The sequence below is a fragment of the Stomoxys calcitrans genome, chromosome 5 (assembly GCF_963082655.1).
Source record: "Stomoxys calcitrans chromosome 5, idStoCalc2.1, whole genome shotgun sequence".
Taxonomy (NCBI): Eukaryota; Metazoa; Arthropoda; class Insecta; order Diptera; family Muscidae; genus Stomoxys; species Stomoxys calcitrans.
This window is the reverse complement of record NC_081556.1, coordinates 122,248,834-122,272,579: the sequence shown is the minus strand read 5'-3', so window position 1 is coordinate 122,272,579 and position 23,746 is coordinate 122,248,834. Positions and strand designations below refer to the sequence as shown.

The 23,746-nt window shown below is 37.4% G+C and overlaps 3 protein-coding genes across 3 annotated transcripts; 2 read left to right on the top strand and 1 right to left on the bottom strand.

Moving 5' to 3' along the window:
- Nucleotides 1–8,766: 8,766 nt before the first annotated feature.
- LOC106088046 (uncharacterized) lies at nt 8,767–9,591 on the bottom strand. The gene is made up of 3 exons (XM_013253342.2): nt 9,291–9,591; nt 9,079–9,235; nt 8,767–9,012 (listed from the first exon to the last, which is right to left on the bottom strand). Exons 1-3 carry the CDS (start codon nt 9,519–9,521, stop codon nt 8,864–8,866), a joined length of 537 nt encoding a protein of 178 aa, XP_013108796.2. The 5' UTR covers nt 9,522–9,591; the 3' UTR covers nt 8,767–8,863.
- A 3,431-nt stretch (nt 9,592–13,022) lies between these two features.
- On the top strand, nt 13,023–13,569 carry LOC131998135 (uncharacterized). Its single transcript, XM_059370435.1, has 2 exons — nt 13,023–13,167; nt 13,230–13,569. The coding sequence occupies exons 1-2, from the start codon at nt 13,153–13,155 to the stop codon at nt 13,443–13,445; spliced, it is 231 nt and encodes a 76-aa protein (XP_059226418.1). The 5' UTR covers nt 13,023–13,152; the 3' UTR covers nt 13,446–13,569.
- A 3,358-nt stretch (nt 13,570–16,927) lies between these two features.
- On the top strand, nt 16,928–22,183 carry LOC131997818 (uncharacterized). Its single transcript, XM_059369515.1, has 4 exons — nt 16,928–17,151; nt 21,646–21,728; nt 21,808–21,946; nt 22,043–22,183. Exons 1-4 carry the CDS (start codon nt 17,004–17,006, stop codon nt 22,129–22,131), a joined length of 459 nt encoding a protein of 152 aa, XP_059225498.1. The 5' UTR covers nt 16,928–17,003; the 3' UTR covers nt 22,132–22,183.
- Nucleotides 22,184–23,746: the final 1,563 nt, after the last annotated feature.

The following is a 23,746-nucleotide window of genomic DNA, read 5'->3' as shown; positions in this document are numbered from 1 at the left end:
TGCAAAACTTCCTTAGTTTTGCCAACTTCAAAAATTTTCAGGCACCGTTGAAATTGCGAGGAAAATTTCTTTCCGTAGTGGTGATCGATAATCCAATACTGATAAGTTTGCTATGAAAAGAATCGCAATACCTTTTTTAGTGTGCGTAAAAATTCAAAGTCGTTTTCAAGGCCTAAAACACTATAACTCCTTAATTTTTTCGAATTTGAAAAATTGTTCAGCATTCCGCAGTTTGAATTTCGAAGACGATTCGAAAAATAAACAGAATTACTTAAAATTTCACATTGTATTTTTTTTTTATTTTATGAAAATTTTCAAGTTTTGATTCGAAAAAATTTTTCGAGTTGAGCATACACTATTGGAGATTATGCAACAAAAAAAAAATCTTAAGCTCGGAACCACATAGTTCATATACGAAAAATGTTTAAAAATCAAGGTGGGATTTGCCCCACTCCCTCTTGACACTTCCACGTATCTTTTTCATGTCTGTCTTTCTCTAGAACCATATGTTCACGCTGATGGCAACAAAGATCCAACATTAAGAGCACTTACGTAAACCGATCGATTGAGAAATATCCCCAGCTTTGGAACAAAATGCAAACAATAAAATACACATTCAATGTCACACCAACACTCAAAGGTCTCCACATTGATTTCCCGCACAACTTATTTTCGGAGTTGTTATGAGCCCTGCAAAACATTTCTATCGCCAAACAATCTTCCGCGAATCTTCTAGATGAAATTTATGACCGCGGACAGGCTCGCCATAGAAGATTCCCCCGTTCTTGTTGTTGTAGCTGTGTGTTATACACTCAGGCGGCAGCCCTAGCCGATGAAGAATACCATCGGGTCAATTTGGTACGTACAACCGACTGCCATGGGATTAACGATTCCCCCGTGGTGAGGATTTGTGTCCTCAAGGCGAATCTTCCGGAATTGTGTTCCGCTAACATTAACAGGCTATCAACTGCTTAGCCCCTGCCAAACTAAGAAACGTATGTAAGTGATGTGTTGTTTGTGAGCAATCCATTTGTTGTCTGGAAATTTCTTTTCAGTAATCACTAAAATCCTTCATTAGCGGGGATACTCATTCTCACGGTCGAAATAGCTTTACACTCTTCCTTTTGGAGAAATAACGTAAAGAAATATGTATTTCTGTTTATCATACTTTTCTCAGTGTATTTTTGCTGTTGTTTGATGTTCTCATCCTTTTAATTGTTGTGGTCGTATGATCCATGAGGAATTGACGTAATTCAACGCAAATATATACTTGTCCCGAAGGATATAGAGTAAGTTTTCACTTAACGTATTCCATATTCATCCTTTGTAATATGTACATGATGCAACACTTTTCTTTGACATGTGTCATGCTAATGTGGTCATTCACATAAATTCATTCTAGACGAGTCCAAGGACATTCATAATGCCAATGGTAAACGGTTTGAAATTTACTTAAACAATTTTAGAATTGTTTCGTTGTAAGTGTAAAAATTTAATTTAGCTAAAAAATAAAATTAAAGAAAGGACAACAAAAAAAAAACTACAAATTGGTATATTGGAAATGAGGAACTAATAAGAACCAAGGAAAAAAAGGACTAAGTTCGGCCAGGCCGAGTTCAATACATAAGGAAATACATGATTTCTAGTATTTTTTCTTATTACCTAAGAAAAGATGTAAAGATGACGATAGGAAACCTGGAAGGAAGACAAGAGGTTTCTGATCGGATACCTGAGATGAACATTGAAGTCGGACGACGAAAATCCTATGGGGGGATCCAGATCGTGAGGAGACGAGGCTATTACTGAAAGGAAGCAAGAAGGAGGTCAGTATAGCTATTGGCATCAAAACGGGTCACATAGGACTATGAGCTCACTTATGTAAGATCGGTGCGGCAAGTGATAGCATGCCCTACACCATGCGGGGAAGATGATGAGACGTTGGAGCATTTCCTTTGTCATTGCCCGGCTTTCGCGTCTAACAGATATCGGTACTTAGGTGGAGACACAATACCAGACATTAACCCAACTTAGGGCAGTGGTATTGAAAATAATTAAGGATTTTGTAAGTAGCACGGAATTCCTAACTCAAAATTTTCTTTTTAGAGGTTGCTTTATAGTTTTTAGAGCGCACAACAAGCCTATTACTGGCTTAGGTGTATGTCCATAGCGGCATGGGGCGGATTAATATCTACACCCTCTTTTCAACCTAACCTAACCTAAGATAAGATGTTTCGTAACTTTTTGAGTTTTTTAGTGCTATATTGGCATGTATTAAATAAAATTATTTTCTCATTCAGTATTTGATGGCAACATAGTATTCATTATTCAAGTATTCTTTATTCATCCTTTATGATACTTCATAAAACACTTTTGTGGAACATGTGTCACGTTAATGTTATCATTTACGTAAACTCATTGTAAAGGAGTATAAGGACTTTGGTAAACGGTTTGAAATCTTCTTTAAAAGATTTAAGAATTGTTTGAATTGCTTAGTTGCAAATTTGACCATGAACATTCCACTCAGGAACTGGCGCAAACTTCTCACATATCGCTGAGTGCTGTCCGATTTAAAATTTAAACGCAATGATAAAGGGTCGAGACCGAACGGTGTGTCGCAATGCGACACCTTTTTGGGGAGAAGTTTTAGCATGGCATAGTACCTCCCAAATGTCTCCAGCATTAGGAGGGGATAACCACCGCTGATTTTTTTTTTTTTTTTTGATGTTCTCGCCAGGATTCAAACCCAGGCGTTCAGCGTCATAGACGGACATGCTAACCACTGCGCTACGCCGGCCTCCTTAAAAAAAACGCATAAAGTTAAATTTATTATACAAACATGGGCCGATGTCACAAGTCCTGGTATCAAATTTCAGCGAAATCGAGTTATAAAAACTCTCCTATACAGGAGATATCGGTCTATATGGCGGCGATATCTAAATAGGGTCCAATACGGACCATATTCAGTTCGAATATCGTGAGAGCCAATACAACTGACTGTTTAAAATTTCGGTGAAATCGGGGTATAAATGTGCCTGTTGGGGTGTAAAATCCCTATATCAGGACATCAGTCTACATGATAGCCATATCTGAATAAATCCCAATGGGGACCATATTTGGCATGAATATCAAGAGGACTAAAAGAACTCATGGATTCAAGGAAATCGGTTAAAAAATGAGCTTTCATGGGCTTAAGACCCTAAATCAGCAGATTGACCCATATTTGGTTTGGATATTGAGAGGCCTAGTGCAACTTACTAATCCAAATTTCAGCGAAATCTAGTTATAAATGCGACTTTTATGGCCTTAAGATCCTATACCCGTAGATCGACCTATATGACAGCTATACAATAATGCAGTCCGATTGGAACCATATTTGGCTAAGAAATCGAGAGGTCTAAAATAACTAACTGTTTTACAAAATTGGATAATAAATACGCTTTTTACGGTAAAAAGATCCAAAATCGGGACATCGGTCTAAATAGCAGTGAGTAAATATTGAGGCTGACGCGAACGTTTTGAATGTTGATACAACACTGATTTATTCTATTGGGTTGCCCAAAAAGTAAATGCATTTTTAATAAAACTTAGAATGAACTTTAATCAAATATACTTTTTTTACACTTTTTTTCTAAAGCAAGCTAAAAGTAACAGCTGATAACTGACAGAAGAAAGAATGCAATTACAGAGTCACAAGCTGTGAAAAAATTTGTCAACGCCGACTATATGAAAAATCCGCAATTACTTTTTGGGCAACCTATTTTAAATTTTCCTTACATTCTACTTTACAAATCTTCCTAGACTACTTAAATCATAAAGATGTGCTTATCTATCTCTAAGAAACACATTATTTACGACTGCCATAAAATACACATTACTAACGGCAGCCATAAAATTCCATTAATATTCACTTAACCTAAACTAATAAAACAAATGCATTTTGTTTCTTATTTTCAATGTTAAGCTAACCACAAAATCGTTAATTAGCTAACGAATGATTCTGTACGCATGATTTTCGAACATACATAGTTCCCAGGGAAAACAAATATATTTTTTAAATTCATTTTAAAACGGATTGTTTCCTACGGACGACTTTGCTCTACTCTTACATCCAAAAAAAAAATCAAAGCAATGCGATTAGTGTACATTTACATACAGTTGTCTTGAAAATCGTGCACGACATTTTAAGCGACATTGTGAATGAACATGTCATCATGTCTCGTGACATTTCAAGTGAGGTCTGATATTGTCTTCAAAGACTTCTTAAAGACAATTTGAATTTTCTCACCGATATGGTATATGTGCTGACGTGTCTTACAGATTGTCTGTTTTAAAATTTGATTGTCGATTTGATTTTTTTATTGAGAAATTTAAATTTAAAATTAAATTAAAATTTAAATTTAAAACAGACGTACAGAGAGGCAGACAAGAAGAAATTTTTTCACAGCTTGTGACTCTGTAATTGCATTCTTTCTTCTGTCAGTTATCAGCTGTTACTTTTAGCTTGCTTTAGAAAAAAAGTGTAAAAAAAGTATATTTGATTAAAGTTCATTCTAAGTTTTATTAAAAATGCATTTATTTTCTTTTACAAATTCCGCAATTACTTTTTGGGCAACCCAATATATATTGTATACTTTAAATGGTTGCACATCAATATTTCGAAATATTGCAAGCGGAATACCCCCAGCCTTTACATTTATGAATCACAAAAAAATTGTTCTTAAATTAGTCTACCGGCAATTTGAACTTGACCTTGAAATCAAAGTCGCATTTCCCACAACCATCCAACCTGTTGAGTTTGGCGTTTTGTATACCTTTCTGTATTTTCTCTTTTCCATGATTTTTTTTTGTGTTTGTCTTTTGTTTGACTTTCATAACGAATGATTAGAGCGATAAGTTGAAACGTTTTTCAATGAGTTGTAGGCACGCGCCGGTGTAGCTACTTCCGTACCAAAATATTCGTGTTTTTTTTTTTGGTTTCCTATCACTTGTCGTCTGTCTATTTGATGATGATGATGATGGGTTCAAAGTTCCCACGAATCAAATGCATGGAAGTCTGTAGTGTGGTGATCTAATAAGTTCCATATCCAAAACACCAGCGTCACCTTTCTGTCTGAACACACAACCATCAACGCTATTAATCGTGGAAACCATACTTCTATAAATGGACCAAGAAAAATACAAGAAACCAGAAATTTCGCTTTGCTATCTGGCTGGCTAGTCGGTTGGTCACTTTTTTAATGGCAAAATTCATTTGAGCGCCTTAATGGTATTACTTTGATTATAAATACAAACATACCTCCAGTATTGTTTGTTGTTTTGCTTGTTGCCACATTCATAACAAAAACATAATTAACACAAAAAGCTTTGAGAAGAAAAACTTTTTATAGCCGCTGTAGACATTGACAGCTGATTCAACAAAGCTTTTTTAATAGCACTGTTCCTGCACAATGGATGATACTAAATTAAAAGTATAATTACATTAATTTCGCCCAGGTTGAACTTGGGTATCCAAAGTTCCACCTAACATATTAACCTCATAATGTCAAAGGATTAGCCTATATTCAGAATATGTAGAGTTCTAATACAACTCATTGTATCAAATTTCATTTCAATCGGATGACAAATGCGTCTATTCTTCTATTCTCCTTATCTTATATAGGCAGGTCATTATATACCATATAGCGCACGGATGTTGAAGAGCCTTATACAGCACACTGTGCCAAATTTCAGCTAAATCAGTTAATAAATGCACATTTTATGGGCCCAAGACCTTAAATCGGTCAGGGTACTATATGGTAGATCGGAATATATGACTGGTATATCCAAATATAGACCGATCTGGTCCATATAGGGCACGAGTATGGAAGAGCCTATCACAGCTCTCTATGCAATACTTCAGCGAAATCTCTTAAAAATGCGTCTTTTATGGTCCCAAGATCGGGACATCGGTATATATGGCAGCTATTTCCAAATATAGTCCGTTCTAGACCATACTCGATACGATGGTCGAGGAACCTAGCACAACTCATTGTGCCAAAACTCGGCAAAATCGGGTAATAAGTGCGAATTTTTGGGCCCAAAAACATAAATGGAGAGATCGATCTATATAGAGGCTATACCAGTATAAATTACGATATAGCCCATCTTCAAACTTAACCTGCCTATGGACATAAAAAGAATATGACCAAACTTTCATTATCTCTATTTTTGAAGACTTTGGCGAGATTTCAACAGACGGAATAGCAGAGGGATGGACATGGCTAGTTTGTCTTAAATTCAGAAAAATTCATGAAATTTTTATTTAAATGGATAGTACGTTCCATATAATTTCACGTTTGAAGATTATTTAATACTAATGTTGACCGTGACTGCGCCTCAAATGGACCATCCTCTTAGTCCAATTTTGCCATACTCTTTCCAACATTTCGGCCAGTATCTCAAGAATAAGTGCTTAATTATTGTCTTCCAATGCGTCAACTGAAGCGGGATTGTCTGCATAGACATGAGCTTTAACATAGCCCTACAAAAATAGTCGAAATGCGTTAAATCCCACGATCTAGGCCGCCAATTGACCGGTCCCGAATGTGAAATAAAATGATCACCGAACTAGCCTCTCAATAAGTCCATCATGTGACACCGTCTTGTTGAAACCACATGTAATGAAACTCAAGCTCTTGCATTTTTGGCAAAAAAGTTGGATATCATCTCACGATAAAGTGCGCCATTCACAGTTACGTTATGATTCGAATCCTCTTTGAAGAAGTACGGTCCAATGATGCCACCAGCCCATAAACCGCATCAAACTGTGATTTTTTCTGGATGCATTGGTAGCTCTTGCAATGTTTCTGCCTGATTTTCACTCCAAAATCGACAATTTTGCTTATTTACGTACCAACTGAGCCAAAAATGGACTACGTCGCTGAACACAAGAAACGCGCGATGAACTTTCTTAACAGACCACGCATTTTGATTGTAAAATTCAATAATTTGCAAGCGTTATTCGTTTGTAAGATCAAACTGAAGATGTTTGACAGTGAAACAAAACGCGAAACTGTTTAAACCAGTGTTGCCAAAAAGATAATAGTTAAAAAAATCACCCCTTACATATTCACCTCATTACATCAAGTGAATAGTCTATATTCAGGATATGTAGGGGTCTAATAGAATCCATTGAGTCAAATTTCAGGGAAATCGGATAATTGCACCGTTTGTGGCGGGAGATCGGTATATATATATATATGGGGAGATCGGTATATATGACACTTATGCTCAAATATAGACCCATCTGTACCATATAGGGTACGGATGTTAAAGAGCCTACTACAGCACAAACTTAAATCGGGACATCGGTATAAGTGGAACCTATATCTAGACCATACTCGGTATGATGGTCGAGAGACCTAACACAACTCATTGTGAAAAATTTCGGCAAAATCTGGTAATAAATGAGACTTTTGTGGGTTCAAGATCTTAATTCAAGAGATTGATTTATATGGGGCCTATATCAATATATAATTCGATAAAGCCCATAAAGCTGAATTAAGTACAGTCATGCCCTTCAACCAAGTTCATTTAAGTACAATTAAGGCAGACTTTATGGTGGCGGGTTCCCAAGATTCGTCGCGGCCGAACTTAGCACAGAATTTTCTAACAATTTAATTGTTTTTATACCCACCACCATAGGATGGAGGTATACTAATCTAGTCCTTTCGTTTGTACCACCTCGAAATATTCGTCTGAGACCCCATAAAGTATATATATTATTGATTGTCTCGTCATTTTGAATCGATCTAGCCATGTTCGCCCGTCTATCGAAATCACGATTAAGGCCGAACGCGTAAAGCTAGGCGCTTCAAATTTTGCACAGATACTTAGTATCGATGAAGGTCGTTGGGGATTGCAAATAGGATATATCGGTTCAGATTTAGATATAGCTCCCATATATACCGATCCCAAACCGATTTGGATGAAATTTTGCATGTGACATTCTGTTATGACTTCCAACAACTGTGTTAAGTACGTTCCACATCGGTCTATAACCTGATATGGTTCCCATATTAACCGATCTCCAGATTTGATTTCTGGAGCCCCTGGAAGTCGCAATTTTTGTCCTTTTTAGCTGAAGTTTTTCATGTGGTGTTCTATTATGACTTCCAACAACTGTCTACGGTTTAAGTCGGTCTATAACCTGATATCGCTCCCATATAAACTGGTCTCCCGATTTGACTTCCCGAGCCCATGGAAGCCGTAATTTTTTTCCGATTTGGCTAAAATTTTGCATGTAGTGTTCTGTTATGACTTCCAACAACTGTGTTTAGTACGGTTCAAATCGGTCTATAACCTGATATAGCACCATTATATAAACCGATCTCCCGATTTGAATTCTTGAGACCCTGGAAATCGCAATTCTTGTCCGATTTGGCTGAAATTTTGCACATAGTGTTCTCATATGACTTCCAAATACTGTGCCAAGTACGATTCAAATCGGTCTATAACCTGATAAAGCTCCCATATAAACCAATCTCCCGATTTGACTTCTTTAGTCCTTACAAGTCGCAATTTTCGTCCGATTAGGCTGAAATTTTGCATGCGATGTTCTGTTACGACTTCAAACAACTGTGCCAAATACGGCCAAAATCAGTCTATACAGAAGTTGGGTATGTAGAATAAAACTACAACTTAATTAACCCTACAACTTAATTTATTTTCTATAATTTTTTTTTCGGCCCGGCCGAACTTAGCACACTTTTACTTGTTTCGTTTTTTGTTGGTCAATGTCATATTTCATTGTTCCCATTCTAGTCTTGTAATATCAAATATCACATTTCAATATTTACAATTCAATATCTACACTTCCTAGGAGTTAATATACTTCATTAGAATCGACCAGTTCACTATCATGATCATTAAATGATTCCTGAGGACCTTCGTAGATACCTTCACGTTTAAGGCGAAATACAAGAACACTTTGGTACAAAACAAATATTGGATAAAAAAATCCAATTTGAGTAACTGAAACAAAAAAGGGACAAATTAAAGATGAAAATATCCCTACTTGAAAGTTGTACCCTGACTTACTTAAAATTCCCATTCCAGGCAAAACGCGTTCAGCATTCTGCCGCAGTTTCAAGGTATTCACAAAACTAAAGGCCAAGGCGACCAAAGTATAAAAGAAGACGGCAACCATAGATATGAAAGTAGCAGCAATCCAAGGAGCCATCAAATGATGATTTTTCTAAAAATATTATTTTATAAATTATGCTCAATTTTAGAGTGATCTTCGACTGTACCTTAACAATTCCAACAATTAAAACAAAACTTAAAATTATTTTAAGCAAACTCATCACTAGTAATGTCAACAAAAGTGCAAAAATCTTTTTGTCTTCCTTACTCATATCCTTGACTTTGTCGGTGGATGCATTTAAGGATCGTACCACACACGTGGCCAATATAGCACATACAAAAATGTGTGTAATTGTCACAAATACTCCAAATTTGGGATTTGAAAATATACCCGTCATGGTGTACAATGTTGATATTATATAAAAAAAATTAATCTCTAGCACTTAATGGATAAGAAATCGCCTTGTATATGACAAGTCTTGTAGAAAAATTGCCTGCTCTTGGCAGGCATCAGCATTACATATTGGTTATTCATATTTTGTATTTTTAATTTCCTTGGTTTGTGGTAAACCGAATCAATAAAACTGTTGATATAAATATGCTTCAGTTTAGCGGCTTGCCATGTAGAAGCTTAAAATGCTATACAACATTCATGAGATATAAATGACAGTGAGAGTTGTATTCTCTCTCACTACAGCGAAAGGTAAATTTCTTCATGTTTAGATTGGGCCATATAATCTTGGAGTCTTGAGGCCATCTACAATTCGTTGTCTTTCGAATCTCTTCTTGATGGCTTACATGTCGCTAGAGGCATACCTACAACTATCAGGCCTCTACAAATGCATAACATATTGGTTGCCCAAAAAGTAATTGCGGATTTTTCATATAGTCGGCGTTGACAAATTTTTTCACAGCTTGTGACTCTGTAATTGCATTCTTTCTCAGTTATCAGCTGTCACTTTTAGCTTGCTTTAGAAAAAAAGTGTAAAAAAAGTATATTTGATTAAAGTTCATTCTAAGTTTTATTAAAAATGCATTTACTTTCTTTTAAAAAATCCGCAATTACTTTTTGGGCAAACCAATAGTTCCTAGTTTTGCAAGGACGCCTTCCTTCCATTAATTCTCAAGAGTGTTTTTGTGATCTGAACCCCAGAATAGGTACATTTTGAACAGTACCACCATCTGATTAGGAGGTTTGAATTCAGAAATAAATTCTCCAAAGATGTATACTGTCTCCGACAGAAGGATTACACTTTCGCGGCCTTCTTGGATATTCAGGGGGCTTTCAATAATGTGGAAAGTGGGGCGATAGTCGCCGCACTGGGCAGCAGGGGGATTCATCCCTGATTCTTCCAATGGACAAATAGTATGATTACGGCAGGATTATTAATGCAAACTTGGGAGATTATGTGATCAAATGGTGGGTGACTAGAGAAACACCCCAAGGAGGGGTGTTCTCACCGATAATGTGGAACCTCGTGATTAATGAAATCCTTATTGACCTCGGTGGGGACGGCACCAGGATTATCGCTTATGCGGACGACGTTGTGCTGCTGGTCCGAGGCAAGTTTCTGTCGACGATCAGCGAGATCATGGAAGGGTCAGTGAGCAGGTTGTAGCGATGGGAGCTGGTGCTCTTTTCGCGTTGATATAAGATACCGATTCACGTCATTGGCCGGGGTCACCCTGCGGCTGTTGAAGGAGGCGAAGTACCTAGGCATAATCCTCAATTTGAAACTGTCCTGGAAGAGAAACACCAAGGAAAAAAGCCGTAAGGCACTGTGCGCTTTTTACTCCTGCAGGGGGATGTTCGGTAGGAAGTGGGGGGGTAACTCCCAAGATGATTTATTGGATGTATACGACCATCGTGAGACCAGTATTGGCATGTGGAGCACTGGTATGGTGGGACGTCGTAGGGAAAAGGATGCGTGCGAAGAAGTTCGAGAAGGTCCGGAGACTGGCCTGGGTCGGGATCATAGGGGCGCTGAGATCCGCACCGCAGGCAGGCCTGGAAGCGATGCTGGATATGCAGCCCATTGGGGCCTAAATTTGAAACTGCGCCGCCAGGTTCGCGCTTAGGCTGAGAGAGCTCGGCATGCTGAAGGAGAATGGTTGTGGCCACAGTTCGATTCTGGGTGTTATGGATACGGAGAGGGACGAGTGCAGGGCGGATGGTGTATTTGAGGAGAATGAGACCTCGAACTACACAGATGGCTCCAAGATGGAGTCAGGGACTGGATTGGGGGTCTACTCTGATGTACTCAATATCAGTATGTCTCTGAGACTGCCGAACGAGTGTATGGTCTGTGCCATTGCAGTGGCCGCACGAGAAATTCTGGCAAGGGGCCAACCGCCCTCGAAACTCAGAATTTATGTGGACAGTATGGCGGCGCTCAAGGCCTTGGAGTCGATGATGGTGAGCTCGAGTTGTGTGGCGGACTGTTTGGAATCCCTGTATAGGCTCCGGGCCCACGGTGTGAGTCTGACATGGGATCCTGGGCATGAGGGGATTCCAGGGAATGAGAGGTCGGACGAGTGCGCCAGGAGTGGTTAGTCTGCGCCGGGCGGACCAGTCATCGGTCCAGCCTATGTGCCATTTGTCGAGCTTACTGAACACAGTAAGTATGAAACAGGCTCCGGCGTAGGTAGGTCCGTGCTTGCATAGCGAAGGGCTGTTTTTCACTTCCCGCTCGGGTTTTCTCCACTCCTCCTGTCTTTGTCTTTTTCTTTTTCTTTTTATTCGTGTATAACCTCTAGTATGAGGTCTCACATTTTCCTTTATCTTCCCTTTCTCTCTCTAGGGTACCACAATGAGCCAAACTGGCCTCCGAGTGAACTCACCTTTAGTGGGCGACCCATTCAACCTAACCTATACATTACGCCACTACTGTGGTACATGGTCTTAGAAGAGAGGTAAAGAGATAGCCGCCGACTGAATAATTTCTTGAGCTCTCACATAGATGGTCTCCCGATTTGGATTAATGTTGCAATATTGTAGTCATTTCTTAGCCGATTCTTACGAAATTTTGAATAAAAAATTCTATCGGTTCAGATTTAGCTCCCATATGTACAGTGGGAAGCAAAATCGAGTGGATGTTCCACTTTTTTAATTTCTTTCGGATATTAAAACGCAAAAATAGTACAAAATCAATTACATTTTTTTAATTACTGTAAATTTAATTACTGTAAATTAAAAAAAATTCAAAGAGAGTCCCACTGTATGTACCTTCCGATATTCACTTTGAAAGCATTTGCAAGCGTATTGATCAGCCGATTTTTCTAAAATTTTTTGGGGGGGTATATTAATTTCGTCATTCCGTTTGTAATACATCGAAATATTGCTCTGAGACCCAATGAAGTATATTTATTCTTGATCCTCTTGACCTCGCACTGCGGCACGCCGTTCGGGCTCGTCTATAAAAAGGAGGTCCCTTATCATTGAGCTTAAAACTTGAATCGGACTACACTCATTGATATGTTAAAAGTTTGCCCCTGTTCCTTAGTGGAATGTTCATGGGCAAAGTTTGCAATTTGCAATTAATTCTACTAAATTTAAAGTGTTTAGTTGGAAATGGTAAAGATTTAGATGTAGCTCCTATATATATATATATATACCGGTCATTTGTTAAACGATCTTTACGAAATTTCGGGTTACGAAATTTGGCACAAATTGATTTTTAACTTATGTCTAAATCTCCATGTCATTTAATCCAAATCATGGTAATTTCTCCCAAAAAGTTGTTTTAGCATAAGCGTCCATTTAGGTATATTGCCAAATTTATACAGATAGAGTAGGTGGAGGGAATTATTTCTTCGGAACCGCCCGACGTTTGCCTTTCCTTGATTGAATTCTCTTTTTGGTAACCAACTAATATGATTACAAATTAAACAAAACATACTTTGAAAAAAGTGTCTATAATAAATTTTGGAAAATTAGTTTTTCGAAATTCTTCTTTGGCCTTGCACATCCTTACCAAATTCAAAATAATAGCCTTTCCCGCAATACTTTGACTTCTACCATACAAAAACATGTTTCCCTCGAATGTAAGTAACAAAGTCATTAAAGATAATTAGTTGCAAAAAAACAATCCACAAACTTATTGCAGAACTTTTTTGGCTCCAATCCACAACACATCGATCAAATGGAACTTTATCCCCATCGTCGTGCTACAAGATTTTTTCTAACACCTCAACCCGCAGAAGAGATTCAAAGTCGCCAGCCAGAACATCCGCGGGATAAGTTGAACAAATCCGAAAGAGAGCGAATAGTGCCAGCACGTACTACACCTATGCGTAGACTGCGAAATAGTTATTTTTCATAAGACTTATAGGGAACTCAAAAATAGTATTAGTTCCATTCTTATGTTCATATTTGATTGAAAAATAGACTAAATTTGTTTTAATTGAAAAGAAACCCATTTCATTTTCTCTAAACATTATAACCTACATATGCAATAAATTTTTTTCTTGGGAAAACGGCAAAAGTGCAGATTACGAGGAAAATGTCAAAATAATCCAATTTTTCACACCCCTTTAAATTGATTCCAGGAGCATGAATATGAAGTCCGTTCTTAGGGCTCGGGCGTTGGGGGCCAAAACGGGTCTTAACCCTCATCAAGTGAAAGTGTACGGTATGTAGGCAATATAGTAAACAAATTAGAAGAATTTTGCGTAGAATTCGAGAAAAAGTCACAAAAGTCAATCCCGAGGCCGCAGGGCCTTCAGAATTCTCTCTCTTTTAAAGAATTTTGCAAAAAAAATTATATGTGAAAAAAAAACTAGTTGCTATTGTTGGCGTTACCTAGGGATTACCGCGTGGAGGTGGAAGTCAGATTTTAATCCCCTTTAGGACTTTTTATCGTGAAAACCTTCTTAGCTCACGGAAGTGGCTATTTTTGTATGAGTTATTACTTCTCGTTGGTTTGGGGTACGTCCTAATCTCACGGAAGTGGCTATTTTTGTATGAGTTATTACTTCTCATTGGTTTGGGCGACTCAAATTAGGAAAATTTACCCAATTTGAACCCTCCAAACCATCCCAATTGTAGTCAGAACTCGACTCTTGCTCAACCGAAGGAGGAGGATTTAAGGGAAATTTTTTAGTAATAATGTAAAAAGGAATTTCCGTTTTTTTATTATACCCACCGCCATAGGATGGGGGTATATTAATCTAGTCATTGTCGTCGTTTGCAACATCGAAATATCCGTCTAAGACCCCATAAAGTAGACATATTCTCGATCGCCTCGACGTTGCAAATAGGTCATATATTGTAGGTTCAGATTAAGATGTAGCTCCCATATAAAGCGATCTCCCGATTTGAATTCTTGAGCCCTTTCAAGCCGCAATTTTTGTATGTGGTGTTCCATTATGACTTCCAACAACAGTGCCAAGTGTAGTTCAATCGGTCTTTATGCTGATAGAGTTCAAATACACACCGATCTCCCGATTTGAATTATTAAGCCCTTTCAAGCCACAATTTTTGTCCGATTTGGCTGAAATTTTGCATATGGTGTTCCGTCCGATTTTGCTGAAATTTGGGACAGTGAGTTGTGTTAGGCTCTTTGACATTCTTCTTCAATTTGGCCCAGATCGGTCCAGATTTGGTTATAGCTGCCATATAGACCGATCTCTCGATTTAAGGGTTTTGGGCCCATAAAAGGCGCATTTTTTTTCCGATTTTGCCAAAATTAGGGACAGTGAGTTGTGTTAGGCCCTTCGACATTCTTCTTCAATTTGGCCCAGATCGCTCCAGATTTGGATATAGCTGCCATATAGACCGATCTCTCGATTTAAGGTTTTGGGGCCATAAAAGGGCCCATTGTCCGATTTCGCTGAAATTCGAAGTTTGTCTGCAACTTGGACCAAATCGGTCGAGATATAGAACGATCTCTCAATTTAAGGTTTTGGCTCCATAAAAGACGCATTTATAATCCTATTTCACTGAAATTTGACACAGTGACTTATGTTAGGTTTTTCGACATCCGTATCGTATATGGTTCAGATCGGTTTATTTGTAGATATAGCTACTAAAAAGATTAATATTTTGTTATACACAATTGAACAATGACTTGTACTTATTAGTATTTCGTCCAAATCGGAACATATTTCGATATAGCTGGTATGAAGCATAAGCTATGAATTTTTCACCGGATTTTGACGAAACGTGGTTTACATATATACCCGAGGTGGCGGGTATCCAAAGTTCGGCCAGGCCGAATTTAAGGCCTTTTTACTTGGTTTAGTTTCGAAGATTCAATATTTTCTATTTAATTTTTTTAATCGATTTACAAAATATGATTTTAATAAGATGTTGGAAACTATTGGGTTGCCCAAAAAGTAATTGCGGATTTTTCATATACTCGGCGTTGACAAATTTTTTCACAGCTTGTGACTCTGTAATTGCATTCTTTCTTCTGTCAGTTATCCGCTGTAACTTTTAGCTTGCTTTAGAAAAAAAGTGTAAAAAAAGTATATTTGATTAAAGTTCATTCTAAGTTTTATTAAAAATGCATTTACTTTCTTTTAAAAAATCCGCAATTACTTTTTGGGCAACCCAATAGTACGAAAAACGCCACGTCAAGTCGGAGAGTCGGATTTGAAAAGTTTTTCGATTTGGAAAAAAGTGGGCCGGGCCCCCTTCGAAATGAAATCCTGTCTACGTCGGTGGCTAGAACAGAACGTGTTCGTTATGACAGATCGGATTGGAAAACATGCATGTGGAATAAGTAACGATTTATGCTATACCGTAGAATTTGAATTTAAGTTCTTCGCTTAAACTCATCTTTTAAATGAATTGTTAAGAGAATTTCTTGAGTGTAGACTATTCCGAACACTTTTTCTCAAATTTATCCCTTCATTGCTTTTGCAAATGACTTAATTCTAATATTCAGAGGAAAAAGAAACTTTATCCAATGATTCATTTCTAATATTCAGAGGAGAAAAAAACATTTGTCCAATCGCTGTGTTGGTCAATACATTTATTTTAAGTTTGTTAATGGTTTGTGGGAATACCCACCTATTTATGTTACGGTTGAAAATGAAAATAGTGTTCATGTACTTCGAATACCCTTCACTATGAAATATGAGATTTAACAATCAACTTGTGATAGAATTAACCGGGGAACAAAATGTAATGTTAGCAAAGCTACTTATGAAAATTTTTTCTATGAAAAACATATGTTCATATTTTTTTGTGACAAGATAAAATGTACTTAAGTACAAAAATGGTTGTCATAAAAATAATAAAATTCTTGATACAAAGTTTTAATGTTTTGTTCTTGTTTATCTAATTTGAACGAAGTACGCTAAAATATTTTCTACCGATAGTATTGTACATCAATATGATTCTGAAGCATTGATGCTTGCACCAGCATACAGGTAGGTCAGGTCAAGATAATATATATTGGGTTGCCCAAAAAGTAATTGCGGATTTTTTAAAAGAAAGTAAATGCATTTCTAATGAAACTTAGAATGAACGTTAATCAAATATACTTTTTTTACACTTTTTTTCTAAAGCAAGCTAAAAGTTACAGTTGATAACTGACAGAAGAAAGAATGCAATTACAGAGTCACAAGCTGTGAAAAAATTTGTCAACGCCGACTATATGAAAAATCCGCAATTACTTTTTGGGCAACCCAATATTTCTATATTTTTTATTTTCTTTCGTGCTCCTGAACTTAATTCCCATTAATTGTCTAGGAAGTATGCACCAGAGTCTTTTCAACCAATAACTGCATTTTAGCTCTTAGCTTTGCATTAATAACCCCTAAGTAGTTTTGTGGTTTTCAATGCAAGTAGATGTCTGAGACATTAACTAAAATCAATGCCAGCTGTTCATTTGTGTTTATAGGTTGAAACTTGAAACAACAGTGCTTTTAAAATGTGTACTCGCCCTTGTTTTGGATTAACTGTGGCCTGGATCAATGCCGTTGCGTATGGAATTGCTTCGATTGGCATTATCTCCGTACTGGCCAATAAGGATTTCATGAACCAACTTTTCGCTGATAATCCTGATGCAGCTAAAGTTTGTAAGTTTAATCGAAGGATATGTGGCAGATAATCACAGACGAATTTCGTCATGATTGGGTTTAAAATGTGATCTCCACTTTGATTATAAAAATACGACAAATGGCACAGAAAGGACATGCGGGCAGACGCACTAAGACTAAGACGAATCTAGAGGAGATTTTTAACCGAACTATACATTTGAGACGAATCTGGGAGTGTTTTAGAATCGAACTACACATTTGATTATATCAATAGTAGTGGTGCAGGGTACAGTTTGTGTTTTTATACCCTACACCACCACTGTGGTACAGAGCAGGGCGGAATCGAAGTCGTGTCAAAATTGCTCGACTCCGATTCCCACTGCAAGAAAATTGCTCGATTCCGACTCAGACTCTGGAGTCGACTGCAAGCACCTTAAAAATGCTATATTTTACACCCACCACTAAAGAAGGAGGTGATACCTAACCTGGGCAATATGGCTAACAAATGAAAGGTATTAACGGGTAGATTACGAACTGTAAAATCAAATATAAACAAGTAAAAAGGCATTAAGTTCGGCCGGGCCGAACTTTGGATAACCACCATCTCGGGTATATATGTAAATCCACTTTCGTCACAATCCGGTGAAAATAGGATAACTTATGCCCAAATTCGGCACGGACATTGAGTGGTCTAATATATATGTCACTATTCAATTTTGTAGAATAAAATATTGGTCTTTTTGGAAGATATATCCAATTATAAACCGATTGGAACCATATTAAGGTCGGATATCGTAAGGCTCCGAAAAACTCACTGTTTAAAATTTCAGCGAAGTCGGGTAATAAATAAAGCTTTCATGGGCTTCAGTCCTCTTATCAATAGATCGGTTTATATGGCAGCTATATCTAAACATAGTCCGATCAGAACGATATTTAGGTCGGATGTTGGGTGGTCTTAACCTACTCACTGTTTTAAACTTCAGCGAAATCGGTGAAAAAATAAAACTTTTATGGGCTTCAGACCCTTTATCGGCAGATCGGTCTATAAGGAAGCTATATCTAAATATAGTCCGATCTATACCATATTTAGGTCGGGTGTCAGGAGGCTAAAAATAACTCACTGTTTCAAATTTTATCGAAATCGGTTAAAAAATAAAATTTTTGTGGGCTTCAGACCCTTTATCGGCAGATCGGTATATATGACAGCTATATCTAAATATAGTCCGATCCATACCATATTTGGGTCAGATGTCGGGAGGCTTAAAATAACCCATTGTTTTAAATTTCGGCGAAATCGGATAAAAATTAAAGCTTTTATGGGCTTCAGACCCTTTATCGGCGAATCGGTATGTCGGGAGGCTTAAAGTAACCCACTGTTTTAAATTTTAGCGAAATCGGGTAATAAATAAAGCTTTTATAAGCTGCAGACCCTTAATCGGGAGATCGGTTTTTTTGGTAGCTGTCTCTAAATATAGTCCGATCTGAACCATATTTAGGTCAGTTGTGGGGAAGCCTTAAACTACTCACTGTTTCAACTTTCAGCAAAATCGGATGAAAAATAAAGTTTTTATGGGCATTAGACCCTATATCGGAAAATCGGTCTATATAGCAGCTATATCCAAATATGGTCCGATTTGGCCCATTCAAGAACTTAACCAGCGTACATCAAAAAGACGTATCTGTGCCAAATCCCAGCTCAATATCATTTTTGAAGGCTGTAGAGTGATTACAACAGACGGACGGACATCGTTAAATCGTCTTAGAATTTTACGACGATCCGAAATATATATACTTTGTAGGATCGGAAATTGATATTTCGATGTGTTGCAAACGGAATGACTAAATGAATACCCCCCTGTGAATCCTGTAAAGGACCTGCGTGATCTTGAGAATTTTGGACCCCTTTTAACCCTATGCAATATGGGTACCAAATGAAAGTTATTAAGGAGTAAATTATGAAACCCCAATTTTCACCTCTTATTCAGAATTGAGGGTGAAGTGAAGGAGGAGGATGATAACGAGTATGAAGTCATCACATCGTGGGCGTAAAGTGAGCCCACATTAAATTTATTCCTAAGTGTATTAAAATGTGATTGCCACATCCACGCGAAAATCCTTGGGTACCACCAACGACAACAATAGGTAGCCAGTCCCCCCGAGGGGGCATTAGGGGTCGCTAGGAGATCGAGAAGCCTTTGTCCCAGAAACGAACTTCAGAATCTTGTTATTGGCCTCCGAACTAGAGGTGCGCCCTATAAAGTGAATTTTTTCTCAAATCTTGTCATTTGGTTTGTAACGTCTCAAAATATTTATAATAAATATTCTTGATCGTCTGAGTATTCAAAGTCAATATAGCAATTTCCACCCGTTCGTCAACAAGCAGATGAAATTACAATACCGTCGAAATGAATGAGGCTATTCGCATGAAATTTTGCATAGATACTTCCGTAAGACAAGACATGATAATACGGGCTCGCTCCTACGCGGGCCCGTTTCAGCTTGAAATAATTATTTGTGACAATTAAAGAGCTATTTGTGAAATATCAAGCTACGAAAATAGTATATTTTTGTTTGTTTCTCTTTCGAGAACATATTAGCTGTGATGGCTTCAAAGGCCGTACGTTGATATGTTGCATTTGTATCGTATTTATTGCGAAAACACCTCTATGATACAATTAGCCCATTTACCACGCTCGACAACCCTTTCTATTAGCTGTACTTTTCCCAATGCATGTGTTGTCGTGTAATGACAGATTTTATGTCTGCAACGATTATACTACTTCAATGGTAGCACATGATTTAGTGCATCTGTTGGAAGTTGTATTGATGGCTTCGAACGCTAGACAACGGCAACGGCTCTCGCTGTTGTTCCGTGTGCCCATTTTCGAATTCCAGGCGGGCTCTGACGAATTTTTTTCATTTCAAATTTTTTGCCTGTTAGGGCGAAGATTGTTAAATTTCACAATTTTTGTTTGTTTCTTTTTCGGGATGAACTCAATGATCTGAGATTTTCTTTGCAAATGGAAAATGAAAGCCAGAGATCGTCTTAGGTTAGAAGACTTTCAACCATATTAGGTGTGATGGCTTCAAGGCCCGTACATTGATATGTTGCATTTGAATCGTATTTATTGCAAAAACGCCTCTATGATACAAATGCGCCATTAACCACGCTCGACAACCCTTTCTATTAGCTGTACTTTTCCCAATGCATGTTTTTTTCTTTTGGTGAAAAATTTTTTCTATTTTGTCCAGAGTCGGAGCCAAGGTAATTTTTTCGACTCCGACTCTAGGGAAAGTTGCTCGACTCCGACTCCTCAGCCCTGATACAGGGTACTATAATTTAGTGCATTTGTGTGTAACACCCAGAAGAAAGAGGGATAGACCCATAGATAAGTATACCAATCGTCTCAGAATCAATTCCTGACTCGATTTACCTATCTCCGTCCGTCAATGTTAATTTGTGCACAAACTACAGGTCGGAATTTTCATCCAATCATCTTCAAATTTGGCACATAAATATTTTTTGATGTAGGGACAAAGGCTTTTTAAAATTGGAAAAAACGGTTTAGATTTGGATATAGCTCCCATTTATTTGTTCGTCCGATTTGAGCTAATATTGCAATAATATGGTCATTTGGTAACCGATTCTATCAAAATTTGGCAGGAAACATTTTCTCTTGACTCTCAACTTTACAGATGAATTTCATAGAAATCGGTTGAGATTCAGATATAGCTCTCATATATGTATATATATATCGACCGATTTTCACTCCTAGAGACACTGATATCAGGCCTTATCGGTTCAGATTTGAATATAGCTTCCATATAAACCGATCTCCCAATTATATTCCTTGAGACTCTTCACATACAAATTTGTCCAACAACATTCCATTAAGGAACTGGGGCAAACTTCTCACAAATCAATGAGTGCTGTCCGATTCAATTTTAAGCTCAATGAGAAGGGGTCTCCTTTTTATAGCCGAGACCGAACGGCGTGCCGCAGAGCGACACCTCTTTGGGGAGAAGTTTTTACAAGGCAAAGTACCTCACAAATGTAGCCAGCATTAGGAGGGAATAACCACCGCTGAAAAATTTTTTGATATTCCTGCCATGATTCGAACCTAGGCGTCATAGACAGACATGCTAACCTCTGCGCTACGGTGGCCTTCTTGAGCCTCTAGAGTGCGCAATTATTATCTGATTTGGCTGAAATATTGCATGAAGTCTATTGTTTTTATTTCCAACAATTATGGTTCAAATCGGTTCATAATCTGATATAGCTCCGATATAAACCGATTTCCAGATTATAATTCTCGAACCTATAGAGGGCGCAGTTCTCAGCCGATTGGAATGAAATTTTGTATTATGGTCTAAATCGGTCTCTAACCTGATATAGTGTATATAAGATTCGGTCTGGACGATCTTAGCATGCTTTTACTTGTTTTCATTTCATCATATTTTTTCATAACACCGCTTTCCATTTTGCCAAATAATGACCTCAAAGTAAATTTTTACATTTTTGTCAAATTTCAGTAAAAGGTATTTTAATAACCTATGTCGTCATAACTTCCATAATGACGGTTATATCAGGTCTTCTTATTGCTGGTATTATCAAGGTAAAAATTATGAACCATGAAAAAATTTTTAAATTAAAATTTTCTAAATGTTTTAATTTTTTACTAAAAAATTTTACAGCGACGTGCTAAATACATGAGGCCATTTGTTTTAGTTTCTTTTATGACGGTTACTGTTGGAGTTATTATGGCCTTTGTTAATGCCTTTGTTAGCAGTGATAACCGTGTAAAGAAATTCTTCACATCAATGCTGGCCGTGGGTATGTTGGAGAATTGCATTCATTTGCCTTGAAAAGTCATCCTAGATTTATTTTGAATTGATATTTTCCATTATTTTTGTTTTGTCTCTTTTTTAGGAATTCAATGCGGACTTTTATATCCCATTTATACTTTGTACAAAGATATTCAAGAGGAAAACCAAGGAACTGCACGGATCACACATTAATTTATAGTTATAGTTTAGTTTGAAATATAGGTCAAAAAAAGGCCTAACTCAATTCTTTTTCCAATATCGGGTTTTTTTGTTTATTCTGGAAGGCAAATGTCAAAGTCACAATTCCTCAAACACAAAAACCATTTCCAAAAAGGCCTATGCCAAGTTTTATCCTTCTCCTGGAATATAACAACAAATCGAGTAAGACCCTTCTTAATATTAAGCCGTCGATATGTATGTACATTTGTTTATTTGTATTGGTACAGGGTATTAAAACTTAGTGAATTTGTTGGTAACACCCAAAAGGAAGATAGATAGACCCATTGATAAGCATACCGATCGACTCAGAATCACTTTCTGATTCGATTTAGCTATGTCCGTCTGTCTGTCCGTCTGTCTGTCCGTCTGTCTGTCTATCTGTCCGTCTGTCCGTCTGTCCGTGGTAATTTGTGTACAAAGTACTGGTCGCAGTTTTTATCCGATCGTCATCAAGACGTGTTTTTCGGCCTAGAGACGAAGCCTATTGAAATTGGAAAAAATCGGTTCAGATCTGGATATAGCTCCCATATATATGTGCGTCCGATTTTCAGTATTAATGCAATAAAATGATCATTTTTTAACCAATAGTCTCGAATTTTGGCAGGAGGGATTTTCTCTTGACTCTCAATATTACTGGTGAATTTCATTTAAATCGGTTCAGATTTAGATATAGCTCTCATAAATATATATGTATATACCGCCAGATTTTCACTCCTAGAGCCACTGCAAACACATTTATTGACCAATCTTGCCAAAATATTGCACAACGCTTTCCTTACGACTACCACAATATACAATACATAGAGGTTGGTCAAAATTGGTTCAGATTTAGATATAGCTCCCATATATATGTTCGCCCAATTTTTAGAAATAATGCAATAAAATGGTCATCTGTTAACCGATTCTCTCGAAGTTTGGCAGGAAGCATTTTTTTACGATTCTCGACATTACTGGTGAACTTCATGGAAATCGGTTCAGATTTAGGTATAGCTCTCATATATATGTTCGACCGATTTTGAGAAGTATTGCAAAAAAGTGCTCATTTGTTAACCGATTCTGTCGATATTTTGCAGGAAGGATTTTCTTATGTTTCTCAATATTACTGGTGAATTTCATAGAAATCGGCCCAGATTTAGATATAGCTGTCATATATGTATATCGCCAAATTTTCACCCCAAGAGCCGCTGCAAGCGCATTGTTTGACCAATCTTGCCAAACTTTTGCACATCGCTTTCCTCGACGATTAACACATTATCTGAGAAGTTTACTCTAAATCGGTTCAGAATTAGATATAGCTCCCATATATATGTTCGACAGATTTTGGGTAATTTGCCATAATGTTGTCATTTGTCAAACGTAGTTTTTACAGTTTGAACATATTTGCTAGCCGAAGTCCATCAAAATTGGTTCAGAAGTGGATATAGATCCCACATTGTACATATAGGGTAGGTGTAGGATATTATACTGTCGGCATCGCCCGACTTTAGCCCTTCTTTACTGGTTTTTCACTGTCAAACATCTTTAGTTTGGTCTATAATTTAACCATGAATCGTTCTACAAACTAACACCGCTTGCAAATTATAAAATC